Raw genomic sequence first — 17,346 nt, forward strand, 5'->3', positions numbered from 1 at the left:
AGCGGCGGCCTGCACCTGCCCCTTTCCCCTCCGGATTGGGGTCTCAGTGGTCAGAGCGGCAGCCGCTGAGGCCCCGATCCGCCGCTTTCCAGGCCGCGGGGAAGCGGCAAAAGGCCACTTCCCCGAGGCCTGGAAAGCGGTGTCTTTGGGGCTTCAAGCCCCAGGGGCACCCCGCGGCGGCAGAGAGGAGGAGAAAGGGGCTGCTTGGCCCCTTTCTCCTCTGCGTCGCTGGGCACAGCCATCTAAAGGCTGCGCCCAGCGACGCAAACCTGGAAGGAGCTCCGAAACGGAGCTCCTTCCGGGGCCGCAGAAAGGGCGCACTAGGCGCCCTCGCATGGCCCCACTATGTCACAACCGCGCCGCCCCATTTAGAGGCGGCGTGATCGTGATGTCATGGCAGCGGCCGTCTGGAATGGCTGCCACCATTTTGTGCGCGCTCTGCGCGTCCTAGGATTGGGGGCATCCGGAAAGGACGCCCCTTTCTAACCTTAGCACGTGCGGAGCACACACTTTTAGTCCCGTCTGTAATGGGCCAGAGTTTCCCTAATCTGTCTGTGACTCCTTTGGTATATGGTAAAAATACCTTCCCTTTGGGTGGTTGTTTGTCTTCGCTCCTACGGGCTTTTCTGGGTCTCACAACCCTTCTGATATCTGAGCTGGAGTAATCATTAGCCTGTAAAGCCCAGTCTAGGTGCCTCAATTCATCCTCCAGGAAGTGGGGTTTACAGATCCTTTTGGCCCAGTCTACCAGTGTTTTTATTGCGCTTTTTTTTTTGTCCCAGGTGACAGTTGGCGTTCCTATGTAGGTATCTCTGTGTGTGTTGGTTTTCTGTATACTGTGTGGCCCTTGGTTTGGTTTGCGGATGACCAGGACATCCAAGAATGGCAATGTTCCTTCTTTTTCTTTTTCCATCGTGAATTAGATGCTTGGTTGAATGATGTTCAGATGGTTCAGGAACAAAGTCAGATATTCTTCTCCGTGGCTCCAAAAGGTGAAATTGTTATCCACATATAAGAACCACGTTGTGGGTTTTTTTTTGTTGCTGTTTCAAGGGCTTGCTTTTCAAAGTGTTCCATGTAACAGTTTGCTATCACAAGGCTCAGAGGCTACCCCATCTCTCTGCTTGTAGAATCCATTGTCCCAGTGGAAGTAGCTTACGTGGAGGCAATGTACAGACACTAACTGTTTATTGGGGGGTGAGGAAGTAAAATCAGAGACTGTAGCACACAAGCTACTGATACCCGTGAGCAGGAGAACTTTGATGCATTCAACTAATTCTGACATTCTAGGGTAGCACTATCCATAAAGCTAAGGAGCCGTCAGTCCAAACAGAATAGATTCCCTGGAACACCTATGGGATACATTTAGCCTCCATCTGCAAATTGATTATCCTGCAGTTATCATGTGTGGACTTAATTGGACCATGCTCTGATTTGCTTACACTTTCAAAATGAATTAGAAAAGACCATACCCCTGAAAGCACAGGTTGAGAGCTTGCTACCTTTTACTACAGAACAGGTTGCCATGGATGATGAGGATAGTAATAACAACAACAACTTCCTCCAAGTTTGTTAGGAACCCTGAGCTGTTAATATCTGGAAGTGATATGAATAAAACCTTAAAAATTCCTTATTTGCACAGACAGGGTTTCTTATCTCAGATAGTCAACATGAAGGTTTTATGGAGAAGCAGTAGCAACCAGGTCAAATTGCATCACACACTAGCTGAAAGGTGAACCAGCTGCCAATGAGCTTCCATTCCACTCGTGTGTCAACCAAGGCCTACCAGTTCACAGTTCTGAAGAGGAGGGCAATCAGCCAACTGCTTTTATAAATATAAACTTCTACCAAGTCAGACCTAGCTCAGTATTGTCTATATCCGAGGTGTGCAACTTCAGTTGCTATAGAGGCCAAGTCTCACTTCTTCAGACTTACCACGAGAAAATGTCAACAACCAAAGATCAAACCAGAAATCATCCAAAGAGAGCTGTGTAGCTTGTTTCATAAGAAAACTTCACTTCTAGTACAGTATTTTTTTTAATTGAGTGGGAACAGAGGAGACTCTCTAGACGTCACATGCTTCTTCTGGTTTATAATGGGGCCATTCACACATTGGCTTTTTTAGTGCGACTACGCAAATAATTTCACCCACACATTCCGGGTTTGTTGTTCACACTATGGAACCACATCTGTGTGCATCTCTGCAGGTTTGGTTGCTCACACATGTAAGCACTTGAATAAAAATGGAGTCAGTGATGCAAATGTATTTGAAGTACAGTCAGCCCTTCTTATACAGTACACTGGTTTTTTATACACAGATTCAAGCATACATGGTTTGAAAATGTTCAAAAAAAGTATACATTTCAAATATCAAGCCTTGATTTTCCATTTTTTATAAGGGACACCATTTTGCTATGTCATTATATTTAGTGGGACTTGAGCATATATGGATTTTGTTATACATGGGGGATCTTGGAACCAAACCCCAGCGTATAACAAGGGTCTACTGTACGTTCAAAGCATACAGAGTTTTATTCCAATTTATCACAGGTCTGTTGGTGTCAGTTACTCACATAGCCGAGAATCAGAATCTTTTAGAAAAACTCAGAAAAAAAACCCCCAATATCAATTACCCCAGGTTAAGTGTGTGTGTGTGTGTTTTTGCAGCCCCCTCCCCCCAAAAACTTAATTGGATATATCTGAAATGCATGTGAACAACAAAGATTCATCCCAGATTCTACCTGGATTATTTTCACCATTTGAATAACCCCAATGTCTGACAGCCATTTATCAGGGTTTCAGGCAGGAGTCTTCCCTAGTCAAGGATTGAAATCTGAGATGCCAAGCACTGAAGCTGCCTCTTTCTGTATGCCAAGTAAGTGTCCTATCACTGAGTTACAGCAATGCTTCCCTTTTGAATGAAGTAAACACACAAATTTATGCAGGTCCATTTGGGACTGAGCCTCAGTGAGTTCAATGGGACTTACAGTATAACTATAAATGTGCCCTCAATCCACTTGTTGATTAATGGTCCCATGAATTTCATAGATTTTCTTAGGCAAGGAATACTCAAGAGATATATTGTCACTGTTTTCCTCTCAAATACAGCCTACAGCTCCTGGTATTAATTGGCAGTCCCCCATCTAAATACTAACCAGGCCTGCCACTGCTTAGCTTCCAAGATCATATGAGAGCTGGTGCCTTTCAGGTGTTTGGGCTGCTTCAGTGGGACTTGTTCCAAAGTAAAGACAGGCCTGAAAGCAAGCTAAGCCTCCATGGCACTGATCTGCTGGTTGAATGCACAGAAATATTTGTTGAGCATTTAGAAAGTGGGAACAATTGACCCTGCTCCAGAAAACTCCCAACAAGTTAAGAAAACACTACAAGACACACATGGTAGAAGACACCTTAAAGGTGCTGAAGATTAGACTCTGTATCCAATACTTTCTAGAGATATTGCAAAACAACCTTTACAAAAACACTGGAATGCCTGCTGTGTATGAACAAGGCTTATCTGAGGTTCCATTACAGTAGTAGAATGACAAATGTAAGACACTGGACATTTTGCCCTCCCTCCCAAAAGCATGCCTTGATAACAATGATCCAAAGGAACCTGTGCCAACCTCCAGCATTCATAAAGTAGTTTCCTATTGGGGCACTATGCTGGTCTTGTGTCAGTGGTGATGGCTTTTTACAACCTTGCATAAGGTTGCAAAAGGTATCCAAGCCTTCAAACTATTTAAGCCAGCAAGCTTTGCAAAAATCCAAGCAACTAGTGAGCATGTGGAAGGACACCAGATATTGGGCAAAGTGCAACTCTGGGCCACATGATGTCCCCAAGATTATTTTTACAGCTCTCAAGCCCTTCAGTTTTCAACCCCCCCCCCCCCCCAAGTTTCAGGTTTGTTGTTGTGTGCCTTCAAGACATTTCTGACTTATGGCGACCCTAGGATGAACCTGTCATGAAGTTTTCTTGGAAAGATTTGTTCAGAGGAAGTCTCTCATTGCCTTCCCCTGAGACTGAAAGCATGTGACTTGCCCAGAGTCACCCAGTGATTTTCCATGGTCAAACTGGAAATCAAACTCTGGCCTCCAGAGTCATAGTCCAACACTCAAACCACTATGCTATGTTGGATCTCAGTTTCTCGGTAAAGAGTGTATATTGCCTCCAGGGGTTGCAAATTTCTGCACTATTTAACATTTTTAAAAAAACCCCCTGTTTGGGTCCCCCCCCCAAACTAGTAGTCAACTTTCTGGCCACTTTTGTATTTGTCAATTTTCTGACATTTTTGGCAGTCTGTGAGGCCTCACGGGGGCTCCAGAGCACAAAGCTGGTGGACCCCAGATCCATCACAGTTACCCACAGTTGTGCAAGCAGTTTTCTCTTCACATGGGGATGCAACTGCTTGTCTTACAGACTGGTTAATGCCTGGGCATAACTCTGCCACCCCTAGAGCAGGCACTAATTGTCCATGTGATGCCCTGGGAAGTTACTGGTCAAACTGCTAGCCTGGCTGCCTCCATGTGTGTGGTCTGCCAACTTGAAACAGGATCACAGTAATATTTCATTTCATCGTAATTATTACTCATCATCATTCAGCATGCTCTGTATATAATACAAAACTGAAGAAGATCACCTCCGCTTGTAAAATTAAAAATTCCTCTGTCTCCTAATGTAGGAATGAACATATTCCAGAAACTAGGGCATGAATGAACACACACAAGAACCATTTGAGTGAAAACTTCAGAGAAGTTCATCCTAACTGCATCTGTGGACACATTAATGTGCAAGACAATATGTTTTAAGGCCACTCACTTCCCAATGGTTTCTATTTCTGAAATGTAACCATCCCACAAAAGGCTCTTTTAAAAGCTCTCAGATACTTGGGTTTTTATTTTATTTTTTTTCTAAAAAAAAAATGAAGAAGAAAAAGTAGTTATTGCATTCATTTCACCTATAAACTCTTCCCTACAATTCTCTCTTCCCTATCAAGTTAGCTCAAGATGCTGTACCAGGTTTTGGGCTGCAGGTGAACTTTCCTGCTGTATCTGTTTATTTAATATCCCACCTTTTTCCCAGCGTAGGACCCAAAGTGGCTTGCAACATAGACTGAAACAGAATACAGACAAAACAAATCATAATGAGAGGCATATGAAAGTATTTCTTCAGCCATGTGACTGTGGAGGAGGAAGTAAGGGCTGATTTGAGGCAACAACCTATCACAGCTCAGAAAACTTTATTTACTCTTAGCAACTCTGCCCAGCACATTGATTTACTTTACTGAGTGAAAACACTAACATTTTTTAATGATACTTAAAAATGGGAGAATAGAACAGAAAAGAGGAAAGTGCTTATCACAGAAATCTGTGAAATCGCAGATGGGGGCATAAGGATACTGTATTGAGAGTCAACTAAAAAGTTCAGTCTGCTCATTTGTTCATTGTGTTTAATTAAGAAAGAAAGAATGCACACTCAGGATCAATCATCACAAATTATATAGCAGCATCAATGTGAGTACTGGATCTACAAGGCAACAAGGCCCTGCCTCCAAGGATCTTATTATAATCTAAATTTGTCACATTGAAGTAAGAGAAAAGGGAGGGGAAAGAGGAGATGGGTGCAGCAATATTGAATATGCATGTATTTCAGTTATATGTATGTGCTTAGGCTGGGTTACAGTGGAACATGGGGAAATATATCAGGAACTAACTAGGGTTATGTCCTGATTAAGTGTCAAGGTTGATAAGGCCAAGATTCATATACTGCTCACCATGTTTTGCATGTTTTGGTGTAAATTTATGGCCCTATATAAATAAGGAACAGGTCCAGCAACCAGCAGGTGTTACAGAGACCACCAGTTATTGGCAAGTAGTTCACTTCACCTGTGAACTCTGGTCTGTCTCAATGATAGGGAATGTGTGGTCCTCCAGGTATTGCGGGACTACGATTCCCATCAGCCTTTACTTTTGGCTATACCATTGAGGGCTGAGGAGAAGTGTAGTCCAACAGCATCTGGAAAGTTACACCAGCCTCATTCCCATTTAGAAATAAATTGGTGTATGATCTGAATCGCTGGATCGATTCGCCATCAGATCGTGGTTCACACTACAGTTGTCATGATCGCATTTTCTGTCATTTTCTGGTATCAAAATAACCCACTTATAGTTCCCACCAACGTATGAATTGATTCTATTTAAACCTGTTTCCTGAGGTAGATAACCCACTTGTGGTTCACACTGAGTAATGAATTGATTTAAATAGAATCGTTTCCTACAGTGTTTTTTTTAATGTCCATCACAGTAATCACATTTCTCTGTACTTCTGTCAATGGCCAATTAAAAAATGGTGCTGGTCCAAGAGAGGGTGGGCAGACACAGGATATCATTTCCGCTTTCCTGCACTGCAAAAAACACCCACCTGGCGATTCCTAAACACATCATAATAAACCGATTCCGATCCACTTCCGGTTCACATTTGTGCTGAAGCTATTATTTTAAGATTGATTTGTGAAATCGGATCCGATCAGCTTCTGGTTCACACTTGCATTGAATCAATTTGGTGAAAAAGATGCGGGGAAAAATCAGCATCAAAAAGACGCAGGTTAAATAGGCCTAGTGCATGCCCCCCTCTCTGAATCACTTCAGCAAATTGATGCAAGTGGGAACCAGGGCCATTTGAACTGGTTGAAACCGATTTGCAAGTTTAAAAGGTATTGGGAATCAGGCCACCCTGGACTATCTACTGTCCACTACATCATTCTGGAGAACTAATAAACCTTTATTTCTTTAATCCTTGTTCCCAGTGTGACATGGCCAGAAGGAGAAGAGCCTGCTTGCATAGGTATCCCTCCAAAAAGCAACACCTTGACAAAATGCAAGCCTGTGACTGACACCTTTCTCTGGCCTCCACACATCTCCAACCCAGGGCCAGACTCCCTCTCCTTTCTCTCCCCACCTCCATTTTCCTTGCATGGCAGCTATTTAATGTTTTAAGTTTACACATTTAAATGCTATACAGATCTCTTTCTTTCTCTCTCCTCCCCCCATCTTCCAAGGAAAGCAAGATCAAAGTAGGAAAAGGGGGGAAAGGAAAGGGAGCTCAAATGCACAGACAGAAGAATTAAGGAAAGGATTTGGTTGGAGGGAGGGAAGTCACCAAATCGATTCCATCTGGAAGTTGACCAAAAGAGGAGGGGAACTTCACCCTCTCTATAGGACTGCATGATCCACACTCTCTGACAGATAGGGCCAGCAGACAAACCCTACATTTCAACCTTCTGTCCAGGAGGAATTCCAAAATGTCCTCCATTTTGAGCATGACTTGATATTTACATTAGTGTTTTTAACTGTTATTTCCTAACGTCCCCCTTTTCCTTGAATGGCCTCCATTTTGCAATGCCTTGTCCTCCTTTCCAGTTAGGACATCTGCCCACCCTGACAGACAAGGCTAAATCTCTCCAAAAACTACCCATGATTCCATAGCATTGCGCCATGGGGTTAAACCAGATTATTTCTGCATGTGGATACAGCTTGTGTGTGTATTGTTGTGTGCCTGCAAGTCATTTACAACTTACGGTGACCCTAAGGCAAATCTATTATGGGGTTTTCATGGCAAGATTTGTTCAGAAGAGATTTGCCTTTGCTTTCCTCTGAGGCTGAGAGAGTGTGACTTGCCCAAGGTCATCCAGAGGGTTCCCATGGCCGAGCTTGAATTCAAACTTTAGTCTCCAGTTGTAGTCCAACACTCAAACCACTGCATCACTCTGACTCTCTCTCTCACACACACACACACACACAAACACACACACAGAGTATGTGTGTGTGTACAGTACATATAACTATATATACATACACACATATATACATATGCATATGCATATACATATACTGTACATATATACACACACAAACATATCCAAATATACGTACACACTCAAATACATATGCACACATATACACATACACACATATGCATATATATATATATAAATATACATATACACATGCATACTTACATACATATAGACACACATACACACATACACATATATATATATATATACACACAGACATATATACATACATATATATGCATATATGCCTATGCACACATATACATATATAATTATACATGTACACACGTATACACACATATACATACACTCACATGCATGTATACATGCAGACACACATAAACACATATACGTGTATAAATATATATATTCACACACACACACACACACATATTTCTGCCTCCAAAGGAAACCCAGGTGGGGTTGTGGATGTTCTGTGCCTTCATAGTTCCAGGTCCAGGTCCAGGTCCAGAGAGATAGCTTATAGGCAGATAGAGATAGAGAGACCATCTTACCTTGGAGGTTTTGGACCCGGAGGTCTGTGATCTGCCCGATCATCTCCTCCCGCTGAAACCAGTCCCACTCGCTCCCAGCCATGGAGGAGCCCCGCAGACAAGGAGGCTAAGAGAAAGATAGTCTTTAAAAAGTGGGGAAACAGCCCCCCCCCCCAAATAAAAATAATATGAAAATAAAAAAGAGAAACCCAGCAGTCCCTAAACACACTCCAATGAAGGGGGGGGGTGGAAAGAGGGAAGGCAGAGGAGGAGGAGGAGGAGGAGGAGGAGAGGGAAGTGGAGGAGGCGGAGAGAGGGAGCAGAGCCTCCCTAGAAGAGGAGGGAGAGAAAGGAGAGAGAGAGAAGGGGGATAGGGGCTCCTTCTCAGGACCTAGGAAGCCCCCAAACCCTCTCAGGAGGCAGGGAGGGCAGAGGGGATAAGATAGGGGCTCTGCCCCCTCAATCCCCTCAGAACACAGCCCTCAAGTTGGTGGCGGTTGGAGGAGAAACCGCCTCCTCAGTCAGGGTCCCAGAGGCATCTTTCTGAGGGAAAGGACTGAGGGAAGAGAGAGACACACAACAACAACAACAACACACACATACACAGCAGGAGCAGCACAGGAAACATAGGGAAACGTTGGGAATATTTCACCCTAGAGAAACATTGGGAATATTTGACCATAAGGAAACACTGGGGAATTTTTGACCCAAGGGAAACATTGGAAATACAAACATTGAGAATATTTGACCATAAGGAAACATTGGGAATATTTGACCATTGGGAATCATTGGGAATATTTGACCATAGGGGGACATTGGGAATATTTGGCCATAGGGAAACATTGGGAATATTTGACCATTGGGAGACACTGGGGATATTTGACCCTATGGAAACCTTCGGAATATTTGACCCTTTGGAAACATTGGGAATAGGTGACCCTAGGGAAACATTGGCAATATTTGATCCTAGGGAAACATTGGGAACATTTGACCATAAGGAAACATTGGGGAATTTTTGACACAAGGAAAACATTGGGCATACTTGCCCATAGGGCAACATTGGGGCTATTTGACCATTGGGAGACATTGGGGATATTTGACCCTATGGAAACCTTCAGAATATTTGACCCTTCGGAAACATTGGGAATAGGTGACCCTTGGGAAACATTGGCAATATTTGATCTTAGGGAAACATTGGGAATATATTACCATAAGGAAACATTGGGGAATTTTTGACACAAGGAAAACACTGGGCATACTTGCCCATAGGGCAACATTGGGAATATTTGACCATAAGGAACCATTGGGAATATTTGACCCTAGGGAAACATTGCGAATATTTAACCACAAGGAAACATTGGTAATAGTTGACCATAGGGAGACATTGGGAATATTTGACCATAAGGAAACATTGGGAATATTTGACCATAAGGAAACGTTGGGAATATTTGACCCTAGGGAAACATAGGCGGGGTACATACCTCCGCTTTGCGGCGCTCTGCCGCCGCCGCCAGTAGGTCCGCGGGGAACCGGAGCCTTCAGACGGACCGACTCCCGCGCGGACCGAAAAAGAAGCTCCAAAATGGAGCTTCTTTTTCCGTCGCGTTTGCAACGTAGCGAGGCGCCAGGGGCGCACTCGCTACGTCACAAGCGACACGACGCGTACGGACGCTCAGCGTCCGATACGCAAAGATGGCGCCGGCCATGTAGAAGGGCCGGTGCCATCTTGTACGGACAGAGTCCGTATTAGGCCCAGGGGCGTCTATAAGAGACGCCCCTTTTTTAAAATGGGACGTCCTCTGGACGTCCCAAATGGCGGTGCAGAAAGCACCATTGGGAATATTTGACGATATGGAAACATTGGGGAATATGTGCTCATAGGGAAACATAGAGGACTACCTGCCCACAGAGAATCATTGGTGAATAGCTAATAGGGGGAATAGCTAATACCCCAGAGGACAGGATCAAGATTCAAAATGACCTGAATAGACTAGAAAGCTGGGCCAAAGCTAACAAAATGAAATTCAACACGGAGAAATGTAAGGTATTGCACTTAGGGCGGAAAAATAAAATGCACAGATATAGGATGGGTGACACCTGGCTGAATGAAACTACGTGTGAAAGGGATCTAGGAGTCCAAGTAGACCACAAGTTGAACATGAGTGAACAGTGTGATGCGGCAGCTAAAAAGGCCAATGCTATTTTAGGCTGCATCAATAGAAGTATAGTGTCTAGATCAAGAGAAGTAATAGTGCCACTGTATTCTGCTCTGGTCAGGCCCCACCTAGAATATTGTGTCCAGTTCTGGGCGCCACAATTCAAAAAGGACATTGAGAAACGAGCGTGTCCAAAGGAGGGCGACAAAAATGGTGAAAGGTCTGGAAACCATGCCCTATGAGGAACGACTTAGGGAGCTGGGGATGTTTAGCCTGGAGAAAAGAAGGTTAAGAGGTGATATGATCGCCCTGTTTAAATATTTGAAGGGATGTCATATTGAAGAGGGAGCAAGCTTGTTTTCTGCTGCTCCAGAGAACAGGACCAGGAACAATGGATGCAAGCTGCAGGAAAAGAGATTCCACCTGAACATTAGGAGGAACTTCATGACAGTTAGGGCTGTTCGACAATGGAATGCACTCCCTCGGAGGGTGATAGAGTCTCCTTCCTTGGAGGTCTTTAAACAGAGGCTGGATGGCCATCTGTCAGGGATGCTTTGATTTGGATTTCCTGCATGGCAGGGGGTTGGACTGGATGGCCCTAGTGGTCTCTTCCAACTCTATGATTCTATGATTCTATGAATACTTTCCCATAGGGAAATATAGGGGACTACTTGACCATAGGGAGATTGGGGAATGCTTGCCCATAGGGAAACATAGTATATGTATCCTATGTTTGCCTATGAGCAAACATTCCCCATTGTTACCATATGGGCAAGTACTGTCTTTTGTTTTAATACGTTCTGCACACGGTTAATGTTTACTGGAAAACAGCAGGGTGAGGAAGGTTCAAGAGAGGAAACATTTCCCTCACAAATGCCAACGGCCTTCGACGACCGCCCTTACAGCCCACGCTCCCCTCAGAGGCCATTTATTATTTTTAATAAAACAATCTACATCATGTTAATCTTAATAATAATAATAATAATAATAATAATAATAATAATAATAATAATGTAGAGAGATTTTGTAGCACCTTTGAGACTTAAGAAAAAAGTTGGTAGCATGAACTTTGGTAGACTTTACTTCCTCAGATGCATTTGGATCTCAGATGCGATGATGATGATGATGATATTTGTTTATAATGCCATTTCCACCAAAGAGCATAATAATAATAATAATAATAATAATAATAATAATATAATTTTTATTTGTATAGCGCTTTTCCTCCAGATCAAACATCAGAACATATATAATAAAAAGGAACAATAAAATACCACACTATAAAAATGCTACCATACTGAAATAATATACTAATATGCTAAAAACAAAATACCCCTCAATTGCTATTTTTATTGGTACTGAGAAATATCCAAATACTGTCAAAAATACAAATGTAGGAACAAGTAGGAGGAACAGAAGGAAATAAAGAAGAGTGACAAATTGCCAGAAACAGAACAAAATTACAGTATTACTATTTTCCAATGGTCAAGTGGTGGGAGGGAAGGGAAATATAAGGGAAGTTGAAAGGGGATAAAAAAACAACCTCTGGGCCGTATCTGCAAGGCACATTCTCTCAGCCTCAGAAGAATGCAAAGACAAAGCTGAACTATTCTCTCCCAGAAATTGGAAATGACTTGAAGGCAACAACACACACACACACACACATTCAGGCTGCATCCGCACTGAAGAAATAATCTAGTTTGATACCACTTTAACTGCAATAGTTCAATGCTATGGAATCCTGGGATTTGTAGTTTTCAGAGATATTTAGCCTTTTCTGTCAGGGTGAGCAGATGTCTTAACTGGAAAGGAGGACATGGCACCACAAAATTTAGGACATTCAAGGAAAGGGGGGGGGGACATTAGGAAATGAAAGCTGAAAACACTGTAAATATAAATTCAGACTCAAAATAAACATTTTGGAAGTCCTCCTGGACAGAAGGTTGAAAGTGGTAGATTTCAAAGACAGCCATGTTAGTCTGGAAAATCAATATGCAAAGAGATTTTGTGGCACCTTTGAGATCAACTACGAAAACTGACGCCACCAGCTTCTTTCTTTCAGTTAGTCTCAGAAAGATGCCATACTAACAAGAACAAGGAATATACAGTACTTTTCCTCCTGCTACTTCCTCCTTCCGCCTTTAACAACTACAGAGGAGGAGAACAATCTTGATCCCTCTCTCCCTTATTTCTAACCTTTTGCTTTTATCTTTATGCCATGTTTATTTAGCACTAGTTAGGTTGTAAGTTCTCCACACGTAACAAGCAATAGCGCTCTTCCTCAATCAGTGCTGTAGAAGCAGGTGATCTTCAGATTAAGAGGAAAGGTTTTGGTTTATTTTTTAATGGCTCAGTAATTTGGGGGCCTGGTCACACTATTTCCTTGGCTTCTGACCCTTAGAGTCTCCCGCTCCGACAACACTTTTAATGGGAATGTACAATTATCCTTCATTCCTTGCATTTCTTGTGGGCAATCCAAATTCTTTTTGCTCTAGATAACAACAAGAAAATAGCACTTAGCCATTCCCAGCTTCCAAAGTACAACATTTTGGCAGCTTCCAGCAGCAGCACTCTCATTGCTATTTGGAGCTCTGGGCAAAAGAGTTGTGAGCTCATCTGGGCACTAACCTGTGATGGCACTAAGAGCAAAGGATCCTCCCTACTTTCCTCCACTATGTATCAGCCTGCCAGCTGTCTAGCTGTGACCCAAAGTTTACAGGTTTTTCATTCTCCTTTCTAGAATGTGGGAAAGACACAGCCCATGATCATTAAACTGTGTATATTTGGTGTGTGAACGGAAAGGTATATGGATTCGATTTCTGTGACCATGTTGGCATAGGGTGACCGTCCCTGGAAAAGTATATTCCTTGTTCTTGTTGAATGGCATCTTTGAGACTAACTGAAAAAAAGAAACTGGTAGCATGAGCTTTCATCTTCCTTTTCCAGGACAGGTCCTACATTTCAGTCTTAAGTCCAGGAAGAATTTCAAAATGTCCTCCCTTCTGGAGCGTCACTAAGCAGCATGAATTTATACTTAGATTAGTGTTTTCAGCTTTTATTTGTTAATGCCCTACATTTTCTTGAATGTCCTACATTTCACGGTGCCTTGTCCTCCTTTACAGTTAGGACATCTGGTCACCTTGCATTGGCACTACATTTCCATAATGGTGGGATTGTGTGCCCCTGGGAAGCAAGAGTAGGGTTGCCATTTGTTCCAGAAAACCTGGAAAATCCTGAATTGATGGACTAATATCCCGGCTGACTGGGCCAGTGGAAGCAGTAAAAGCCAATTTTCCCTTCATTGTAGGCTATTGGGTAGGTTAAAATGTGGCAGTGGCAAAGAAGCAGGAAACCTTGTAAGAAGATTGGCATGGACAGGAATCTCATCCCACCTTCCAGGCTCCGGTTGCTATTGCACAGGGGTAGCAGTAGCACTGACACCTTATTCTTCCATCCACTCCCTGCTTCCCCCAACAGGCCCAGAAAGAGGAAAAGGAAAGGAAGTGAGCAGAGATTGCCTTGTGTTGTGTGGTTTGAGTCTAGCAGTTTGAGCCTAGGGCTAGGCAGCATGATGGAACTTCACTTCCAAACAGCCTTGCAAGAGTAAAGGGGTCCTTTTACTCTTTGGGGCTGCGAGGAAGCCTCCCTCTCTTCATATCAGTTAGCAGGGAAAGAAGTAAAAAGAGTGCTTAACTTGATACTGGTATTGAGGTTGAAACATAATGGCAGAAAAAGTACAGTGATTAAGGTGTTGAATTTGCATAATCAGAATGCAAATTAATAATATGCATAATTATAATAATTTGCATAATATGCAACATTGATGCCCAGATATGAGGGAGTGGAATTTGGCATCCCCTAGGCAAGAGACTATGCTGCTGATTGAAATGCTATGTTCCCCCAAGTCAGACAGGCTTTTGCTGAGGAGCCAGACTAATCGTGCCGAACAGCCACTGGGCAGCAGCAGTAATGGGGCATGACACTGGCAGAGGATCTCTCAGAGATAATGGCAGCAGCACCATAGCTAACCCTTGTTAGTACTGTGCATAAGAGGCTCAGTAATCCCCTTTTGGATATCTTTTATCACAAAAATCATATGAGACAATTCAATGTGAAACAAATGCTCCATCTCTGTAAACTGCCAGGGAAATCTGAAAGCATGAAAGATGTATCCTGACATGAATCCTAAAAGTTATTTCATCTTCCTACAAGTAATATTGTATGTTTTATAATTTATCTCCCTCATTAGTAAGATTGTATGCTTTATAAAGCCCTACATGGCTTGGGCCCGAGTTACTTGAGGGACCGCATCTCCCCATATCGTCCGCCCCGCACACTTAGAACATCCGGGAAGAACCTGTTGGAAATCCCATCTTGCAGATATGCCTCTACTTCCCATAGGGCTTTTTCTGTAGCAGCCCCCCGAATGTGGAATTGTCTTCCCAAGGAGCTCCATCTTGTACACCCCCTGGAATTATTCAAAAAGAGACTTAAAACCTTTCTCTTCTCCCAAGCCTTCCCCTCTGTAGAATGAATAGGTTTCCGATGTGATTGATTCCCTGCCTTACCCTATTGTATGTTGTCTATAGAGAATTTTATATTGGAGTTTATTTCTCCTGTTTTTATGAGATTGTGTAATGGTTTTAATTAGTCTGTAACCCCACCTCGATCCAATGGGAGAGGCGGGGAAACACAAATGAAATTTATTATTATTGTTATTATTATTATTATTATTAAAGAGCAGGGTGTAGTGGTTTGAGTGTTGGGCTAGGACTCTGGGAGACTGGGGTTTGAATTCCCACTCAGCCATGGGAAACAAGTGGGATGCCTTGGCAAGTCACACTCTCTCATCCTCAGAGGAAAGCAAGAGTAAAGCCTCTCTGAACAAATTCTGCCAAGAAAATCCCATGATAGGGTCACTTTAGGGTTGCCAATACATCAGAATTATTTGACAGCAAGCAATTATTTGACAGCAAACAACAAATTACTCAATATATGATACTCTGAGTTTAACAATTCAGTTAACTCTGTCTGTTGTATTTTTCTGTAAACCTTGTCAACAGATGGTCCAAAGACTGATGCAAAAATGCTATTCTATTCTATTCTGGTATGTGAGCATGTGTGAAAGGGCATGAGGCTGGGGGAGAAGGCGGAACCAGAGGCTATGATCTGAATTGGTGAGATCAGCATCCACTGGCAGGCCATCCCTAGAATAAACAGCACCTTGGCCAGGGAATGCATTTGGTCTATTCTCACCACCCAATCCCTGCTGCCAGTCAGTTTGGCAGTGATGCCAAGTTATGTGGCTTGTGCATAACTGCACAGCCCTAGTAAAGTAAAGCTTTGCTCTGCAGATTTTTATCAAGAATGAATGACCTCATCCTAGATATTTTAAAAAGAAACCTAACATAAAGCATGAGTTCAGAAGCATTACTTTGAGGGACTACAGTTCCCAGAACCCCCCAACCGGTATAGTCTGTGGCATCACTGGCTGGAGGATTCTGGGGGAGTTATAGCCCAAAAGGTAACAATTGCAAACTGATTATTAAAGGTAATTGATGGAAAACTATTTGTATAATTCAGGGCCTGGAATCATCTTATCCTCCAAATGTTGGACTGCAACTCCCAGCATTCTTCACTTTTGGCTATACTGGCAAGGACTGGTGAGGCATGCAGACCAGCAACATCTGGAAAGCTACACAGCTCCCATCTCTTTTGTAGTTTATAACAAGCACACTGCAGAAATTAGCCCCATTTCACTGTAGCCCACTGTGTCTGTCTCTGTTTATGATCCACCTTTCCCCTAAGACTGGGACTCAAGACAGTTTACAAGATTAAAGGAAATACACGTAAAACCACATGTGGCTAAAACAACCAAAAGGTTAAGATTAAAAGAGTATTAAATTGTCTATAGAATTAACAACAATTGAAAACATTAATTTGAAAGCATAAATTAAAAACAGTACAGAACACTTAAAATAGAATGAAGGTGCTGTAGTACAGCCCACTACCCTTACATGTAAAAAACTTTAGACTGCAATTTTTGGTCTCCTATATTAGGAGAAAGGCAGGATAATTAATAAATAAATAAATTCCAAATATTTTGGACCTCATCTTCCAGAAGGTGCAGGCAGCATATCCCTTGGTTAGGAATTATGGGCACTTTAGTACAAAAAGAGTTCAATGAGTCCAGTGAGAGCCAGCATGATGTAGTGGTTTGAGCACTGGACTAGGACTCTGGAGATCAGGGTCTGAATCCCTGCTTAGCCATTCAAGCTACTGGGTAACCCTGGTAAAGTCACACTCTCTCAGCCTCAGAGGAAGGCAATGGCAAACCCCCTCTGAAGAAATTTGACAAGAAAACCCTGTGAAATGACTTGAAGGCACCCAACAACAACAACAACAAGTCTAAAGCATCTGGAGTAGATGAAGGGTTTCCCACCCCTGCTGTAGACAGTATACTTAATAGACCTCAAGCCCTCGGGGTTATCTTGCACTCTTTTCAGTATGGCGCCCAGGGCCAGCTGGCAACTTTCCAACCTCCTAAGCTGGTCCTGTCCATTAGCAACAATATTGTAAGATCCTACTCTGCTTATATGTTTAAGTGATAGGCTCCTTTGTATCCATCAAGGGACTGGCAGAGTGCAATTCCGCCTCATAACGTTTCATGCCTGCCTCCACAGGTTCAGAGTAATATACTGGGCATATTGGACACAATGAACCACTGATTATATTCAGTGCTGTTACAGAGGATGGGAGGAGGGGAGGCGATCCTGGTCCTTCCAGTGTTTTGGGGCCTACATCTCCCATCATCCCTAGCCAGCGTAATCTGGTGGTTCGTGG

General features: G+C 43.0%; 1 protein-coding gene across 2 annotated transcripts in view; it reads right to left on the reverse strand.

Annotated features, from left to right (window-relative positions):
- CLMN (calmin) overlaps positions 1–8,587 on the reverse strand; it is a 112,651-nt gene extending 104,064 nt beyond the window's left edge. For both annotated transcript variants that reach the window (XM_042445865.1, XM_042445858.1), the window contains exon 1: positions 8,369–8,587. In XM_042445865.1, the coding sequence (XP_042301799.1) occupies positions 8,369–8,450 (82 nt within the window). In that variant the 5' untranslated portion in view covers positions 8,451–8,587. The remainder of the gene's footprint in view (positions 1–8,368) is intronic.
- Between the last annotated feature and the right edge of the window lie 8,759 nt (positions 8,588–17,346).

This window comes from Sceloporus undulatus, chromosome 1 (assembly GCF_019175285.1).
Source record: "Sceloporus undulatus isolate JIND9_A2432 ecotype Alabama chromosome 1, SceUnd_v1.1, whole genome shotgun sequence".
Classification (NCBI taxonomy): Eukaryota; Metazoa; Chordata; class Lepidosauria; order Squamata; family Phrynosomatidae; genus Sceloporus; species Sceloporus undulatus.